The following is an 18,592-nucleotide window of genomic DNA, read 5'->3' on the forward strand; positions in this document are numbered from 1 at the left end:
CTTAGATTCCATGACAAAATTATACGGCGCTCCAAGGAAACGCATAACGCATAATTTTTCACTGTTTTCCTCGTGTGATCAACAATATTAAGGTGCGTGGAAGAATCCGTATTACTCGTTACTACGGATCGCACATATGTACCATGCATCCGGAGGCATGAAAAAAGGACAATTTCCACAGTAAGTATCTGTACGTAACCACCTTGACGATTCCCGCATATCACGGTCATATAAAATCTCACTGGCACCCACGGTGTGTGACTAATTAATACGAACAGTAAAATCCATAAAATCATGTAAAATCCATCACCATCATGTAAAATCCATCCATACAGTAAAATCCATAAAATCATTCGGTTGTGGCAGCTCTGGAAGATAAAAACCATCAACGCGGCGCGTAGGTTTTAGTAGGCATCTAATACTGTAAATATCCGTAAAATTAATGCAGACTGTCCGCCATGCACCGCGCGGTGAGAGACGCACGCTGAAACTACAAAGTAGATATGTACTTGTGGATTACACGTTGCAGTAAAAGCGTATAAAGAGAAATAAACGACAGAACGAGCGCTCGCGATTCTCAGCCTGGTTCACCCTTTAAATGACAACAACATCCCGCATAGCCGGCACAGTCAACCCAAAACACGCATCGTTGTCTGTCATTCGTTTGTCATCGACTGTTGGCATTCTTGGTTTCCTTATCAGCAAGCACCAACCGTCAAAAAAAGTGCCGGCTTGGAGGAGATTGGCATCGCAGTTACGTGCTTATCATGCCACTATGCGCGGAAGGCTCCAGCACTGGCGAAATGGATAATCAAAAGGTCATCCTAGATCAGCGGGGCCGGTACATGCTGTTTGGTAGCAAACATGCCGATACTGACCGTTAGACACGCTTACAGGACTTCTCGCGAATCCTTCCAACCTGATTGTTCGATTGTTTGACTTACGCGCTGCAAACATCGATCAGCCCTACGTATAAGCGATAATTATAGTAAATCTAAGTACTGGTGACCTTTGGTGGCGCTTCAGTGTATAGCGGACGTGCGCGGTTCCAGGATGATGCCAGAAAGTAGCGTTGAATTAATTAATCCAACGCTATTTAACTAGTTCACTGATCTGCTTTTTTTAAAACGTGTAGTATTTTATTGTAATAAATCGTATGTGGTGTTTGTTTTATTAATTAATACGCGTGTAGTGTTTGTTTTAATTACAAAATTTCTCCCATTTCTCTCTGTATTGTTTTACTGCGAAAACGGAAACAAACCACTCACGATGTTAGCCTTTTTTTACTGTTTGAATCCGTCGATCAAAGACTTTTGCCTCCAACCAATTTAAAAAACACATCAGCCATCGAATGCAGCATAATCATTAACCGATAGAAAAAAGCACTGCACAGCCAACACAGCGCCCCCCAAATCAAAAAAAGAAGATTAAATTAACCATTTAAGCGCACACTGCATGTAATTCCATGGTAAAAAGCCGTTCGGGGAAAAAATTGAATAAAATTAATTCTTCCAGTTATCAAAAAAACCAACCAACAATCAATCATGTATCGCAACCAGCTCGCAACGCTAAACATGCCGGAGCACCAGAACCGTCGCAACGGGAAAATTACATACAAAAAAAGAAGAAGAAAAAGGAGAGGAAAAAGAAAGAACCAACCCGCGCCGCATCGGCGTTCCGAAAAATCCGGGAGAAAGCGCTCCGTGGAAGAACACACCCACTCACACATTGACACGCATCCAGCCCCCCTTAGTAAGCGGTCCAAACAACAAACACCCTCCCCTGATTTGTATCACATTCAAAGTACTCCTCGCGCCGGCGCCACCACAACACCGCATTTTTCCGGTGTTTTCCGCTTCTGTTCTCGGTTTCTCGCTCGGTCCAATCACAATGCGCACTGGGAGGAATTCAAGCCGATCGGTTGACGGTGGAAAAAGGGAAGGAAGGCGGGCGGGGGGATCAGGTGAGGAAGATATTGCTGGCGCCTGGGATGGCGCTGCCGGAGGGCGTCCCCGGGATGGAGTAGGCCGAGGACAGCGCCGACACGGTGCGGTCCAGGGAGGAGGAGGCGCTGCTGCTGCCCTTGGTCAGTTTGGTGCCCAGCTGCAGGTACTCGTCGTTCACTAGCTGCAGCACGTCGGGGCGCTCTTCTTTCTTCAGTGTTAGACACCGCCGGATGAAATTCTACACACACACACCAAATGTTCCTTACCGAATCAATGCCAGGATGAGGTTACTATTATTCAAAAACTGAACTTCCGTTATGGTGTAACTTGCAGACTTACTTTACCATCCTTCGTAATTTTGACAGAGTTATTAAAATAAAAAAATTTAATATACTTGTACAAAAATAGGGTTTTATTCTCATGCGTTATTACTCCACAATTGTATTCGGCACCAGTACATCGCGGAGACTTTCCAAGCTTCAGATAATTACTTTATTATTTATTAGTAGGTAGTTCCATGCTTTCAAAATTTAATACGCTAATAAGAAATGAATGTCGAATCATTTCAATTAATAATTACATAGTTATTATCAGCGCGCAAACACATTAACAGAGGCGTGCCGAGGATAACGCGTAATAAAAATGAATCCAAATACAGCCATTTCTTCAGCACATAAAAACTATGGTATACCTTGGCTTCCAGGGAGATAGTGGGCTTGGCGGAGAACTCCACCTCCTTGGCGTTCAGTATGATGGAATTTTGGAGGACTTCGCGTTGAGATTGCTTATCACCGTACGGCTACATAATAACACCACCCTTGTTATAACAATTACGCAACATATCCGACCGGATGTGAGGATGCCACAATACCTTCTTGCCGTAGAGCATTTGATAGAAGATGACCCCCACACTCCAGACGTCGACCTTGCTGGAGATCTTGGGGGTGCCGCCGGTCTCGAAGACCTCGGGCGGCAGGTACCAGTAGGTGCCGGCGCCCTGCGAGGTCAGGTCCATGCCGCAGTCGCTGTCGTAGTGCTCGTCGTCGCATACCTTGCTCAGCCCGAAATCCGTCACCTTGATCTCACCGGAGGCGTTCCCGTGGCCCAGCAGAATATTACCTAATAAACAATCAATTCATAATATATCGTTTTTCACATGCTCCACTATACCCGCCATTCACATTATTCCAGAACTCAAGAAGATATAATTAAATTTACAACTCAAACAAATTCCTGCAAAATACATTCCTAACAATTTAATGAAATCCATACTAAATTAAAAAATTTTTAATTTAATAAAATCCGTGCCAAATAAAATTAATAACAATATACCAAATTATATTAACCATAATTTAATAAATTCTGTGCGTAACTGTGTATGCGTGTGCTCGGCTTCATCCAATGCATAATGCACTACGGAGAACTAAGTAGAAAACAAATTTCTTCAACATCCATACCGGGTTTCAGATCGTAGTGGATAATAGGCGGTTTGAGCTCGTTGAAGTACTTCAAGGCGCTGACCACCTGGCCGATGATGGCGCGGGCTTCCCGCTCGGGAATGGTCTTCTGCTGTTTCAGGTAGAAGTCCAGATCGTTGCCTTCCACGTACTCCAACACCGTGGCGAACCTGGTATCAACAAAAATTCCCGTTTGACCGTTAAAATGGCTCACATTCCCCGCTTTTAATGAGGACGACTAACAGCTACACGTGACCGTCGTGATGCACTTACGAATTGTTGTCAATCTCGAAGACGTCGTACAGTTTCACCACGCGCGGATGGGTCAGGTGTTTATGGATCTGATATTCCCGTACCGCATGCCTGCCAAAAGAAACCGCTCGCAATTCTGAACAACAATAAAGCGCGCAGTCATCACTATGACCATATACACCGGTAGAGTTACGATATCATTTGAAGGTTATCGTAGAATAGTGGCAACATCCGGTAAACTCGTATACATTGGGCCATCAAGCACGAGGAAAATCACGTACAGCATGATCGTAAACTTTTTTATTTTTGACTTCGAAGTAGAAAATGTTTCAGTATCCTTAAATTACCCAACAGAGCGGACAATTTCTAACACTGGCTCAACAACCAACATCTTTTCAATGGATAGTCCTGACATTTAACTGATCCTCTACCACTATTTTCCTCGTTCCAATCAGTAGTTTTCGTTAAAAATTTCATAGTTATTTTCATTTATTACAATTTATCAAAATTTTATTACTAATTCGTTAAAAATTTCAGTATTACTAGTAAAAAACGTTTGACACGCATTAGTGAAGTACTGTAGCGGCGGTAGCAAGTTCGACCACAGAGTACGGAAACAACACACACGGCATAATAATTTTATTAGTAGTATTTATTAATTTCATAAGTAATCCTAATAAAATAACGGTACACACCGCTGTTTTAATTTCCTTATCGATTAAAAAAAACAGTAGCAGTAACAAACTGATAACGATAAGGGATATATTGTATTAGTGGGCATCGGCTTATTTTATTCCTACTGCCACGCTAACGGACTACTGCAGCCCCGCTTCTACGATTCTTATGCTTTGGCACGAGCGACGTACTTGATATAGTTGACCTTCTTCTCCTCCTTCCACTCCTTGATCAGCTGGTGGATCTTCACGGCGACGTAGCGCTGCTCGGCCAGATCGAAGGCCTTGTGGACTTCGCTGAAGCCGCCCTTGCCGATGAGGGAGAGGAGGAGGTACTGCTTGTTCAGCACCGGGCAGTGCCGGAACAGCGACTGGTCCTCGTTGTAGATGCGCTTCAGCTCGCGGATGTGGATCAGCCGTTCACGCTCCAGCTTCTCCATCTCCGATTGGCAGTCCTGCTCGTCCTTCTTCAGCTGGGCGGTGCGCAGCTTCAGGATCTCGTCCTCCTGATAGTAATCTGCCCATGTCCAACTGCACAATAATAACATTGATTGCTATATATACGAAAACCGAGTCGGAAAAATTCACAAAAAATATCAAGAAAAAATTGCAAACAAGTTTTCGATGTTTTCAACATTACAAAGAAATCTTAGGTTGAGAAGAAATAAAATTTCTCTAATTTTTCATTCATTTAGACAAGCAGCAGAACGAATATATTTACGACAAACAATATAAGTATCTGGCTCTCATTTTGCTCAGATCTGTCCTGCGTAGCCAAACATGACAAAGTGTAGTGAAAAGGCTCGAGAAAAATTATGGGGCAGCAGAATCCGAGTATAAAAAACCGTTAAACTGTTAAGCTAACAAAATTTCCTTTTATGAAGCTCTAAACGTTTTACTCTAGTCCACTGACTGACAGCCAATCAGATTCATCCTGCACTAACGCAACGGTTAAACTACAGTACTGGCTACACCGAATAAAATATAATATTCATTATAAATGTCAAATACCCGATGGTTAGTAAACAACATACAATTTTAAAGATATTAAAATACATTTTTCTGCCGTAAACGTATAATTCTTAGTGAAAAGCTGCATGTCGTACTCTCTGGCTTCGGGCTGGATTAAATCGATATTCCAGTTGGGTCCGTTGGCCGTGCCGGTGGAGACGGCGGACAGCTGGCTGAAGGGTGGCGGCCCCATGAGCCCGGCGGCCCCGGCCGCGCCGGCGTCGTTATCCTGCACGGCCTGCGCGATGACGACGCTCTGGTTGACGGCGAAGACCGAGGCGTTCTGGTTCTGGGCGCCCTTGCCGCGGCTGGCCTTGTCCGTCGGCTTCCGCTTCTGCAGCGCCTTCCGCCGCCGATCCAGCTCGTCCTTCTCGGCGGCCAGCTCTTCCGTGCGCCTATTTACATAAGAATCCAGATTCATACACAACAATACTGGGCGAAAAGAGGAGCTGGGAAAAAATTCGTTTTTCGTTCCGTATTTTAATGCGAACCTATCATGGACTGATCTCTTTAAAAAATACTTATTTATTTATGATTTGATTTTAGAAAAACAGGCAAAAATAATTCTGGCGACATTGCTAACTTTGATGCGCAAACAGTGATGTAAAGTTTTAACCCATCGTCGTTTTGTTGAAATCCATGCCAAAAAAAAGTATAACCTGGACATGACGAAGTGTACTGAAGTGGCTGATGGGAAAGGAACAAGAACATGAAAAACGTGCATTATCTTGGGCGGTTCAAAACTATTAAGGAAACATTAGCTTTTATATTAAAATCTAAACTTTTTTCGTTTCTTATCAATTTCTGGCAGCATTAAAATTCCCTAATTCCCCGTGTTTTAGACAATGAAGTATCTGCTTTTTCTTTCCCCTTACTTGTGCAGCTCATTGAACGCGTAGCCATCCAGGAATTTCTCCTCGAAATTGGCACCTTCGCGCTGCGTGACGAACTGGCCCAGCTTCATGCGGTTGTGCACGGATTTGGAGCGCGCACTTTTCTTCTCCATGGAACTCTGCAACAAACCATGCGATTGACATGCAAAATTTAACAGGCGCAGCTAACTTCATCAGAGCACATACCTTTTCTATTAGCAGCTTCTTCTCCATTTCCACGCACTTGCTCAGCCGCTCATCGGACGTGTCCAGTTTGTGCTTTAATCGTACGACTTCTTTTTGCAGTTCAGAGATTTTCTAACAAAAATTATGCAACGGTAAAATTTGCTGCCGTTTCCGGTCGAGGATTTTTTTATACCGATCACATCAAACTCATATAAGCGTTTTCCAAAATAAATTTCGTCATGAATGTTTTACCGGCTGCGAAGCAAATCGACAACTAACCAGTTCAAAACTCTGGATGGTCTTGTCCTTATCCGCTTTATCCATGGACTGCCGCGTGAATAACGCACTGATTTCTTTCGTAGTCAAATCGGTCTATAAGGAACAAAAAAAAATTAAAAATTTATCATAAATACAGATTTATTTTTACCATTAGAGTGTTATGATTTCGCTCCAGCGTCAATAAAGTTTTGTGTACAACCAGATACACTGACCGTATTCTACGATTTTACTGTTCAACACCATGTGTAGCTGGCGTACAATAATTCCACATTAAAATAAATTTCTCATAATTAAAAATACCATTTTTGTTCATATTTTTAGTAATTTACCCATTTATTTATTTATTACTGTTTATTTATTAATTCCATTTTTTACTAAATTATTTATCCCGGTTTTGCTACAACATTCCCCTGTGACCTTTACCTGGCAGGCGACGGACGTGGACGCCGATGACGCGGCCGTCGTCCGGTGTGGTCCGCCTGCGGCGCTGCTCATCACAGTGGTGCCCAGCTGGGCGGCGGAGAGGGCGTTCATGTAAGAGTTGGACTGCTGCAGGTGCAGCGGCGACCGCGATCCCGACCCGGTCATCTGCAGCGTCACGCTCTGCGGCCCGCTGGTGCGCGCGTGTCCGATGGACACGGAGATGGGGGCGCCCTGGCTGTTCTTGTAGAACTCCGCCATCTTCCGCCCCACCGGCCCGTTGCTGTTGATGATGGTGGCGGTCAGGCTGGACGCCGTCAGATCCGGCTTCATTCCCTTGTGAGGCGCTAAAGAAAATTTTAAAAAATTAATTATCATATGTACAACAAGCTGCCCTGAAAATAAAATCCCGCCATACAATTTTGTCTGATTTTTTTCAATAATAAAAAAATTAACGCCGTTATCAAAGTGTTCTATTAAAATAATGGTAATTCTAACCACTTAAAATTTTTAAAGAAAAGGTCGCGCCTAAACACGAGATAAGATAAGCACAGAAAGGTCACGAAGAACAAATCCAGAAAACGAAAAAATTACTGTAACGGTAATGAACAGGAAAAATTCCCTGCCGTTATGCGTTCATTTAAATTATTGGCAATTTTAAGAAGAACAAGAACGCAGGCAAAGTAGAGAAAGGTCAAGAAAAGCCAGTTAAAAAACTTGCGGCAAGACATTTCAATAAAAACTGGTGAAAAATGATCGACGAAAAACTGAAATTCGGTTGAAATCGCGCTCTAACCTGGCGTTTCCTTCACTTTGGTCTGCCGTTTCCTCTTCCGCGGCTCCGCTTTGGGCTGCTGCGTACTGACATCCGCCGGGATCTGCGTAACTGAGCTACTGCTGGCGGAGTTCCGATAATCATTGGGTATCTGCAAAAATTAAACGCATCATAAATTCCAGTGAATATTCGAGTAAAAAGATCCGCAATCTGGCGAACTCCGCTGTTTGTACCTCAATAATGACGTCCTTCTCGGCGGAATGCGACGACGTACTCCGCACACTGACATTACTGTCGTCCTTCTGCGTAGTGCTGGTGGGCGTATCCGCCGGGGTGATGGCGCTGCTGGGCAGCTGGGCCTGCTGCTGCGCCTGGTTGAGGGCCGCATTGGCGGCGGCGGCCGTCAGCAGCGGCTGAGCAATGATCTGTACCGGGGAGGATTGCGGGGTTTGCGCCGGCTGCAGGTCTGACAGGCTGAGCGGCAGGTTGTTCAAATTGTTCAACGGCAGATTCAGGACGTAGTGGTTCTTCACCGGCGAGTTGGACACCTCCATAATCGGGATGTACTGCAACCAACCATCCATTTTACACTAAATAAATCCACAGAGAAACAATGATCGAATCGCACAATCAGTAATAAATAAATCTTCCCAGAAAGCAGAAATTAAAGCAGCAAAAACAGATCACAACAACCGTTTCCAAAAAAATTAAACCCATGAAAAAGTTAATCATGGCAGAAAAAATTAATCACTAAACCACTGGTTGTACAAAATCACTTATAAATCAGAAAATAAACAGACAACAAACCAAAAAATAAGGTGCATGTGCGACACATGAAAAACATATGATATACATAAAAAACATGAACAAAATGCTAAAAAAAGTTGTTGAAATGATTGAAAAAATTCAGATTTTGCTTTTATGCTTCAGTTCCGAAGCGGAAATACATTGTTTTCGAATAAAAATTATCAAGCAGCAAGTCTTGAATTAATATTTTTTACCGTGGTGGTCCCGGCCGCGACGGCATGGAGACCGGTGGGTGTCAGCGCCCCCGCGATGGTGATGGCGTTGTGCGGGGGCGGCGGCTGCGGGGTGGAGGGCTGCGAGAGCGCCCCATTACTGGTGGAGCCCTGCTGCAGCTGTTGTTGGAGCTGCTGCTGATGCTGCTGCTGGGCACCGGCCAGACGGGCCTCCAGCAGCTCCTGCTTGCGGGCGTCGATGGTGGCGGCGGTGGGCGTGGCTGAGACGGTGGGCAGTGTCCCCTGCGGAGGCGGCAGACTGCCGGACATGGACAGCGACATCCCGGTGCTGACCATGCGACGGGCAACACGAGCGATTCACGTCTAACCGGACAAATTAAAATTTCAAAAGAAATCAAATTCCTCCGAAAAATAAACGCAAAAACGAAACAGGAAGCCGGAAATAAGTATTTTTAAAAAAATTGCCTCGAGGCATTTAATGACGCAGTGGATTCTATTTATCAGAAAACATAAACAAATTACTCTGAGTTTCTGCCCATAAAGAACTTGATAAGATTGGATAAAAATTTTTAAAAATCTCAAAAAAAAGTTCTAAAAAAATCCAAATAATTATACTTGATTGCACTATCATCGACAAATTTATTAAACAATTATCGTAAAAATTCTTTTTAAGCAGTACAAAATTTAACCGAAAATCAGCTTACCTTAAAGATGAAGAACCATAAAGGTTGCTTCAAGAAAAATAATCAACGAGCGAAATCCCAGATTTTTCAGCGTAAAACGTGGATTCCACAACACACAGATTTCGATTGCAGTTTGTCAGTGTTTAATCATAACACCACGGCATTGGACAACAGATCAACAAATTCGAATCACTTCGCAATATTTTCGCTGGTATCGACATGGAAAAGTCGCCAGGTAACTCAGCACAAGGCAGCCTGCAAACGCAACACCGCGAAACGTCAACAAAACGTCCGAGAAAATCACCACAATCGACAGAAAAAATTTCCAAAACCATTTCCATCCGAAAAACGCGCGATTTCTATAAAATTTAGGGAAGAAGATTTTGTGTATAGCTCTGGAGAATTTTTAAAAAATTTCAAAAGGTGAAAAATATCGCAGAATACGGAATGTTTGATTGGTAGTAGTGAGGTCGCGGTTGCTGCCTCCCTCATTTTCCACAATGAATTTCCATCAGATTTCTCCGGAGAAGCAGCGTTTCTTACCAGTTTCGAACGTAGAAAATGTCACAGATGCTTTGTATCACAAGATTCCCAGGTGCACAGTCAACGGCGGCGGAATGCTGGCCGAATGCGTTCAACCTTGAAAAACGCTCACTGACAGACACAACTCAAAGGCTCATGATCATCACACGGAAACACAGTGGGTCGCCAAAACCCAGCACAGAGCAATCACGTTCCAACAGGAATTTCCTGCACATCCGATCCCTGATAATATTGATATGGCTGAAGAAAATTACTGGTTAGAAAAAGGATGGAGGGAGAGTGATGGAAAAAAATTAAAGGTTGGACAAAAATTGGTATCAAGTTGATATCAAGTTATTCAAGTAGGACGTTTTTCTCACATCATCAGAAAATAAGCATGTTGGCGCTAGACGGAGTCAGATAGACGACGCAGTCAACTCACACTCAGATACACACACACACGCATCATAGCAAAACAAATCGAGCACCTAGCAAAAGATCAAGGAACCTTGAATTTGAACTGAACGGGATTGTTTCACGGCCAGTATTTCTCTGGGGCGACTTGGCTGGAAACTGCAGTACAACGCAGATTGTATGCACTTGTATAGTGGCAGTGTAGCCTTGGGATTACTACGGAAATGTGATGCTTTGCGCAGGGTTTAAGTGAGGGTTGATGAAACATGGCAGACATGTTTTTCGAATCCCACTGCTTCTTCGGAAACCGAGGAGATTTTTGCGTTGCTTGCATTTAGTAAAATTAATCAAAGAACAATCCATTTAAAAATCAATTTAGAATGCGTTGAGGAAATCGGCAGAGGCGGAAGGAAAATTAAAACAAGAAATGGGAAAAAAGGCGATTCGGAAACCGCTCTGTGCACACTTGCAGTTCGAGGCGGTTGGCGCTGCGACAAACGTAACTCTTTTTGAAATTACCGCATTTCACACAGGAAGTGAGAGGAGAATTTTTACAGTCTTTTTTACAGTTTATTTTTCCTTAATAATAGTAAATATTAATTGTTTTGCTTTTTTACGAACTCTATAAAATGATTCATTCGCGTCTTTAAAAAATGCCGATCTCTATTTAAACGACCCATCAAAAAAACATAAAACGAAGCAGAAAAAAACTCAAAAAAATGTCCACCGGAATAAAATCGTAATTTGCTAAAATTCTCGAAACCGCCGTGAGTATTCCCAGCTGATGCAGCAAAAAAAACGAAAAAAACACCCGTGACTAGACTGAAAAATAGTAAGTACAGAGGTACAAGTAACCGTGCCGCTTCAAACCACCATCACAAAAATTGACCAAAAAATATACTTAACACGCAGTTAAAATTCCAAATCCTCCATAGTAAAAACGTGTAAAATTTCGGGGAAGCACCAGCACACAAACCGGCTCAACACGAGAACACACCACCACACAAAAACAATAAATAATCGTGACTGAGAGTGAGTGAGAGAGAGATCCAAATACAAAGTCAAAACACGGAAGCCGAGGAAGATGCACCGCCCAAAAAAGTTCATTCCTTGGGGCACAGCACCTTGAGGATGTAGTCGGTGAGTAGGGTCGGCGTGGTGGGGCTGTCCTCGTTGATGGCCGCCAGGATCTTACTCAGCACCTGCATGTGGCGGGTGGAGATGCCGCCCGGCGTGGAGTCGTACGGGATGATGGTGGTCAAGTATTTTCCTTGATTGTACGTGCCTTTATCGGATGCGCTGCCGATAGAGCCTTTTTTCTTGCGTTCCAACGCCAGTTGGCGGCGTTTGTTCTGCACTTTGATCAGCTCCGAGATGAAACTGTTCTTCACTTCTTTCTCAAACTACGAGAAGATAAAAAAGGTAAAAAAAACAGAAAATTAAACTACTTAATAAAAAGCCGGCAAAGAGAAAATAACAAAACCGCTGCCTTGCCAATAGTAAGAGAAACTACTGCTGGGAAATTTCGGAATCAAATCGTACATGCCAGCAAAATAAAAACAGACCAACTCTGAAAATCGGGTGAAAATAAAAATTTACAAGTTATCAACAAGAAGCATCCTTGACAGACTTTTCATATCCTACACGATGACATCACCAGCTGCTTCTTCAAATCAACGAAGCCGTTGCGGTACGTAACCAACATACGAATCAGCTGCATATAATTCATACGCTCGTGAAATAAATGCAATCTCCCCAAGCAAATTAATTCTGTTTTTTGTTACTCGGCTTCCACGCACGACAACTATGCAAAAAAAACGCTGCATCGTAATTTTCCGGTAACAACACAAATCAGAATACTGGAAATTTAAAAACAGATCAGGGAAAACCAACATTTAGCAATCCGAAAATGATAATTATAGATTAAAAAATTAAAGACATTTTGTATTTAGATCAAACACACAGCTAAATAAAACGCTAACCCAAAAGAAAACCAGAAAAAGAACTTAAAAATATAGTACCTACACGAAAACACGGGACTTTTTCAGTTTCTGCCTCGACAGCTGCAGTCAAAATCTATAGAACTGGACGGTGCTTACTTGCAGCCAGTGCCAGTGCACTACAAAACCTACATATTGTGCATACACACGACTACAATCTTACGAAGCAGCCTGGCAGTGCAATATCAAAACATCGCCAACCTGCATGGTTATTTCCGGGAAGAAAAATTAATACCTATTTACGATCAACCCTCCACAGTCCACGTACCTGTTGTTCATCGCGCTGCGCCAGCTCCTGCACAAGAATCTCCGAGTACTGCTGCGTCAGCCGTTCCAGCTCCGTCTGCAGCTCCAACAGCTCCACCATACTCAACTCCACCAGACGATCCTCGTACAACGGCGAGGGCAGCACCGGCAACGGGGTGGGATGCACCACCTCCAGGCCCTCCAGCTGCTCATCTCCGCGCCGACTGTCCTCACTCCCCACACTGCCGTTCTCCGCGCCATCGCCCTGTCAATACAACACGCCGACTAAACGCACGGTTGACGCTGAATATTCAAAAAAGGTCGTATAATACAGCCACAAGCGTCTGGTCGTTAAAACGCGCCCAGATCGGTTGTATAATGGCATCGTTCCGACATCCTACTGACATTTCATCGTTATTAAGGCCGTGTGTGTGTGTCTGGGACCGGTTGCGGCGCACACGCTGAACTCGGTTGTCAGCGCGAGGGAGTCACCCCGACCCGCAGCACGGTATCCATTTAGCCGCGATTTAACGATGTGCAAAACAGGGCTATAACAACCATTTGCGCCGGCCACATTTCCCCGGCCATTCTGTCAGCCGTCGCTAATGTACCGGCAAACAGCATGCAATAAATACATCAAAGCACAAAAACATGAAAGGATCATTTTAAATCAATCCATCAAGAAAATTCATAATAAAACGGTAAAAAAAGATCCTATGAGCTTTAAAATTAACGAAATAATATTTTAAAAATTTCTTCATCGTGGACTAAACAGAAATGAAACGTTTACTACAGTACAACAAAGTAACGTAAAGAAAGATCCTGCAAAAATGCGCATCACCACAAAATAAAACCAAACGAACGAAGTACATAACTCGTACAGAATTTATTGTGGAATCAAATGTGGATACGGTTTTAAAATGATGGATGGACTTTTTTTAAAAACCAATCATTCATAAGTAAAAACATTTAAAAAATTGCGGACGGAACTTAATTAACCAGTGTGAGAGATTTATTGGGTCATTCAACTTAACATTGGTTAAACTCAAAATTACGCAGTTCTCATCACTTCAACACATAGTAACCAGGTAAGACGAGTACAGAATTTCCTGTGGACAAAGTCCACAAATCGTGGAAGGAATTTTATTTACAGTAATACGAAAATAAATCGATGAATAGGACAAAAAGTCAAAATACTATACATACATAATAAACTTGACCTTTTCTGAATCGCGAATGAGATTTTAACTAATACGAGAATAAATCGTACATAATTTCCCGTTGGCAAATTTCAAAAAATCGTGGATGGAATTTTATTTAACACGAAAATAAATCAATAAAAGGGAAAAAAATTCAAAATATTACAAATAATAAATACAAAATTTTTTTAATCCAAGAAAGCTAATCGAATAATGACCTTAAAAGCATTTTCCAGCAATGACAGGGATCATGAGATTGGGGACTATGTACATGTGCCCGGCGGGCGGATCTTCCCTCCCTGTATCCCATCGTCAGCGATAACCATTTCCCGGTGCTGACATTCCCGCTGCCGACTGCCGCATGTAATACGCGTCTCCCCGCGGCCCACTTCGCCCGCGTATATCAGCCGCAGCGATCGATCGGGTCAGTCTGATAATACACTCTCCCCGGCCATATCGGCAGCGAGCAGCCGGATCACCGTGGCACAGCCACAAATCCCCATTATCCCCACAACAAATATAACGCTTATTTCTCCCATTCCGGCACTGCTTGCGCGTCCCGCATATACACTCTTCACCCTCTTACACTCTCTCGCGCAACCTTTAGCGGAAATTGATGGGAAAACATTGCTGGACGGAAAACGGGCCCACTCGCGGTCGTTGTTTTACGCGCATGGTAATGGGATCGGAGTTTTTTTTTCGTCAGTCTGACTGCGTAATTATGGAATGGGAGTATGGGACTAAGAGTATTAACATGATTTTTCAGCTGTGAGTGGGGACGGATTAAACACGGCTTGCGACTATCATTGAAAAACACTCCATCACCGCGTGCTGGCAGTTCAATGTCAGGCGAGGAGAAAAACACACCAATTACTCTGTGAAAAACGGCATCCATCACGGTGAAATAGACTGTGATTCCGGTTGAAAAATTTTTAAAAAATTACAATTTACGTACATTTTATACAAAAATAACATATACTTTTTCAAAATATTGTTAATCTATTTGAATTTGAACACACACAAGCGGCCAGTGTTAAGGACAGTCAGAAACGATAACAGGACATCCCGTGTCATATCCCACACACTACGATCTCTTTCGCATCTCAAAACACTCGGGCATAATAGTACTTGCTGATAATACGGTAAGTTACTGTGAAAAACGGCATCTTGTCTCTGGGAAACAGATTTTGCTTTCGTCGTAGTATCAGCAGAAAACAATTACTGATCACACGTAACAAAAGCCAAAAATAAATTTTATTAAACCAGCATCTCCGCAAAGTTATCTGTAATGTACAGAAAATCGTTTCCAGTACTTCACAGGTACGATTAAGTGACGATATTACAAAGGTCTCATCCCATACACTACATTCTCTCACACCATTACACCCAGACGGCCAGCCATATTCATGCGAAACTGCTACCCGACGAGCTTGGATCACCAAATTATAATAATAAAAAAACGCAGCTATTTATCTAATAAATGCAGCTATTTCTGACATATGATATATTTCGAAATTTCACTACGAAACATGACCCACGCACCTGCATCATCATGGCATCAATCTCCTTAATGACTTCATCAGCGGTAGCCAGGGCGTTAACGTTGGGATTCTTCCCCCGCGGCAGATCATCATGATCCGCGGCCACAATCGAATGCATGTCCAACTGCTGCATCAACTCATCATCCGACTCCTCCGCCCCAGCGCCACCGCCACCGCCGCGCGGCTGCTTCTCCTTCAATCCCAGCACCGGCAAGAAGAGCTTATTGCGGATGACCGTCTTGGACCAGTCCACCGGCATCACCGTCCCGAAGGAGGAGCACAGATCGTTCCAGAACTGCGACTGCCCCAACAGTTCCTCATGCGTGCAGATCTGCACCGGCGCCAGCTCCGACACGTCGCTGGTCAGATTCCCGTTGCCGAAACAGGCGGAGATCTTCTCGTCCAAGCTGCCGACGAGGTCTTCCAGGGAGCCGCAGCGGCTGCCGGACTCTGTGAAGCCGGAGGTGGAGGCGGCCGCCGAGGGGCCTTCCTCGTCAATGTCTTCCCGTGCTTTGCCTATCGCGCATTTTATTCGTAGAAAACACCCGAGCTAAATAATATTGTACGTGGATAATTTACGGTGACAAACGGCAGCTGTCTATGTGGAAAAACGCTGTTTCAGTGGATCATAAATAAAAAATACAATAAAAATTAAGTACTTATTACCAGGAGTGCAAGCTGAACAAAAATTTTTTACACATCAGTTAAATTATTAATTTAGCAGATACGGAGGCAATAATTAGTATTATGGACACAGGGGCCACCTGACGCGCTTACGCTGACATCCCATACACTACAAAATCTGTCAACCAAACACTGGCAAGTGGCAATACTGATTCGTTACATAACTTTTTCGCATTTTTATTTGGTTATTAAATGCCGCATTCTGCGATAATCAATGCAGAGCAACAGAGTAAACAATAAATAATTACCTGCTACATTAAAATAAATAACTCAAGAGAAAATCTCAAATAAATATGAAATTGTAAAAAATGCTCCATTCAAACGATTTAAGTTATCTAAATCGCTTGCATGGAGCATTAATGCTATTTAACGCTTAAGGCGTTAAATACCGTTAACGCCGGGCGAGTTTGTTTGTCCCTGGAAACACGGTCGTGTCATCCAGAAATGATGTTAACAAATTAACAGAAGGAACATAGTTGTTTTCGATCCAATTTTTAACCATCTGTTCCACAATTTCGCTAAAAACCCGCCCGCCCACCCGGAAATATCCTGTGTCATCAATTTGTCCTGTTGTTCATTCTCCGTTGTTCTATTTGATATCGCCAGCGTCGCTCTGTTGTGTTCAAAGTTTCAATAAAGGGGTGTTCGGCGCGGCTCGTCTCAACGGAAGTCGACGACCAGCGGCGCCGTTCAGTTGCGACCGTTTGGACATCGTCGGCTTTCGAGCACTTGCCCCGACATCCTCAAAGCGGCAACTGATTAAACGAGCCCGAAAGCGTTAACGAACTGAATTATTTTTACGGAGTGAAAAGGAGTGATGTAAATTTTCATGACTTTCGTAACTTCTTTAATAAAGCGGCTCCCAACATAATCTGTGGTATTTTAATTCAGAAAATAATAAAGCACAAAAAATCACTAAACAAATTATAATTAACAAATTATAGTATCGTACTCCGGGAATTAATGGTCACGCCAATAAAATGCGTTTAAGTTTCTTTGCTGCTTGTTAAAACTGGAAAAATTGTACTACTTAACTACTACTTACTAGTTACATACTGGATAGGGACGTCCAGAAATTCTAAAGAATTACATGTTTTTCAAAATCAATTACGCTGTATAACCCAATTGTTCGTGTCACGGAATCAACAACCTCAACACCCTCCACGCATTGTCCCGCTGAATAAAAAATTTAAATCCCCCTATTCACTCCACTAATCACTGGTTACATAAGCGGCCCACGCAGAACGACCAACGTTGAGTACACTCTCTGCCCATTGATTTCCGCTTCCCCCGTTCAACACCACAAAACAATACAAACACACGCTTACCTGCATAAGCGGAAGTGTGGGTGCTGCGCACATACACGCTGAGATTATCGCATGTCCCGGCCAGGGAAGAGTAGCCGCTGCTGGCACTGCCGAACAGCGATTCCGCATTCTGCCCGACCACCACGACAGAGGGGGAGGCCAGGGGGGCGCCCCCGGCCCCGTGAAAATCCTGCCATTCCTCGTCCTCCGTGTCGGAATGCGGCGCAGCCCCCGCCTCCATGTACGACTGTACGGGCGTCAGCGGGGTCTGTACCGGGAACGTGAGGGGATCCGCGGTGTTTAGCGGGCGATGTTGATGCTCAATGGGGTGATCGTCGCCGTCGGTGTCGTCCAGTTCTGACTCGTTTTCCGCGTCGGCTAAGGGGGCGTCCACGAGGTCGGGATCGAGATCGGCCATGTGCTGCTGAGGGAATATGGCAAGAATCAACGGGAAGATCGGGAGGAATGCACTGTATCACGGCTGTGTTAAACGCGTTGCATGCTGTGATTCCAAACAGCTGGAATTGAGCACGTTGACGGTGTGGACAGGACTACGGAGGTTAAAAATGCAGCAGAAGAGGGATTTGAGCATGATGCGTCTGGATGTGGAGCATACTCCCTTTGGATAGCAGGGCTGTGCGCTGAAAAGAGAGAAACTGACAGACAAAATACGGAAAAACAGGAACACATATGACATACGCTAATCAATGCGAGGCAGCCGCGCTACAGCGAACACGGTATCCTGCGCCGCGTTTTTCTTTTCCCCGGAAATCGTCCATCTGGGATAATTTTTCTTGGCGGTGAATGACTGATTCCGTGTGTTCTTATTCCATGTTTGCACTGATTGATCAAACAATTAAAAATGCAAATGCAACCGGGTTTGTTTGGTCAAGCGAAGGACCCAGTTTTTCCCCACGCGAATCTTCATATGCACAGTGCATGCTTGAGTGATTCTCTGTACCACACCGCCGCTCAACTGTACTCTGGCCTGTACAATACGTCTGCCGTTGCTGATAAACCGGAAATGAACTAGAAATTGATCGGTGTCTTTACAGAATCCATACGAGTATTTTACTGCCGGATCGTATGGACACATCCCCTGCCAACTTTCTTCACATCATTGATCGTCTGTGATAGAATATTC

The 18,592-nt window shown here is 43.8% G+C and overlaps 2 protein-coding genes across 3 annotated transcripts; both read right to left on the minus strand.

Annotated features, from left to right (window-relative positions):
• Positions 1-1,264: 1,264 nt before the first annotated feature.
• Positions 1,265-10,472, minus strand: LOC129590737 (serine/threonine-protein kinase tousled-like 2). 2 transcript variants are annotated; one of them, XM_055486090.1, is made up of 16 exons: positions 10,079-10,472; positions 9,557-9,790; positions 8,874-9,215; positions 8,106-8,438; positions 7,894-8,023; positions 7,101-7,444; positions 6,678-6,770; positions 6,420-6,530; positions 6,216-6,352; positions 5,436-5,735; positions 4,522-4,860; positions 3,677-3,766; positions 3,404-3,573; positions 2,818-3,065; positions 2,638-2,745; positions 1,265-2,184 (listed from the first exon to the last, which is right to left on the minus strand). In XM_055486090.1, exons 3-16 carry the CDS (start codon positions 9,186-9,188, stop codon positions 1,960-1,962), a joined length of 2,943 nt encoding a protein of 980 aa, XP_055342065.1. In that variant the 5' UTR covers positions 9,189-9,215; positions 9,557-9,790; positions 10,079-10,472; the 3' UTR covers positions 1,265-1,959. The 2 variants fall into 2 exon arrangements, with proteins under 2 accessions (XP_055342065.1, XP_055342064.1); XM_055486089.1 differs by having other exon boundaries at positions 8,106-8,462.
• Positions 10,473-11,096: 624 nt separating this feature from the next.
• Positions 11,097-18,349, minus strand: LOC129590760 (fasciculation and elongation protein zeta-2-like). The gene is made up of 5 exons (XM_055486131.1): positions 18,148-18,349; positions 17,470-18,089; positions 15,459-15,973; positions 12,740-12,982; positions 11,097-11,874 (listed from the first exon to the last, which is right to left on the minus strand). Exons 2-5 carry the CDS (start codon positions 17,864-17,866, stop codon positions 11,575-11,577), a joined length of 1,455 nt encoding a protein of 484 aa, XP_055342106.1. The 5' UTR covers positions 17,867-18,089; positions 18,148-18,349; the 3' UTR covers positions 11,097-11,574.
• Positions 18,350-18,592: the final 243 nt, after the last annotated feature.

The sequence above is a fragment of the Paramacrobiotus metropolitanus genome, unplaced genomic scaffold, assembly GCF_019649055.1.
Source record: "Paramacrobiotus metropolitanus isolate TYO unplaced genomic scaffold, Prichtersi_v1.0 Parri_scaffold0000042, whole genome shotgun sequence".
Lineage (NCBI taxonomy): Eukaryota > Metazoa > Tardigrada > Eutardigrada > Parachela > Macrobiotidae > Paramacrobiotus > Paramacrobiotus metropolitanus.

What these genes read in the sequence shown, in the direction of transcription:
- LOC129590737 (XM_055486089.1), bottom strand. Translation starts at nt 9,188, where the DNA reads ATGGTCAGCACCGGGATGTCGCTGTCCATGTCCGGCAGTCTGCCGCCT. An exon ending in AGAAGCTGCTAATAGAAAAG is followed by an intron (nt 6,353 to 6,419) that starts GTATGTGCTCTG and finishes GGTTTGTTGCAG; the next exon opens with AGTTCCATGGAGAAGAAAAG. An exon ending in CTATCTCCCTGGAAGCCAAG is followed by an intron (nt 2,185 to 2,637) that starts GTATACCATAGT and finishes GTGTGTGTGTAG; the next exon opens with AATTTCATCCGGCGGTGTCT.
- LOC129590760 (XM_055486131.1), bottom strand. Translation starts at nt 17,866, where the DNA reads ATGGCCGATCTCGATCCCGACCTCGTGGACGCCCCCTTAGCCGACGCG. An exon ending in CCACACTTCCGCTTATGCAG is followed by an intron (nt 15,974 to 17,469) that starts GTAAGCGTGTGT and finishes AATGCGCGATAG; the next exon opens with GCAAAGCACGGGAAGACATT. An exon ending in CGCAGCGCGATGAACAACAG is followed by an intron (nt 11,875 to 12,739) that starts GTACGTGGACTG and finishes ATCTTCTCGTAG; the next exon opens with TTTGAGAAAGAAGTGAAGAA.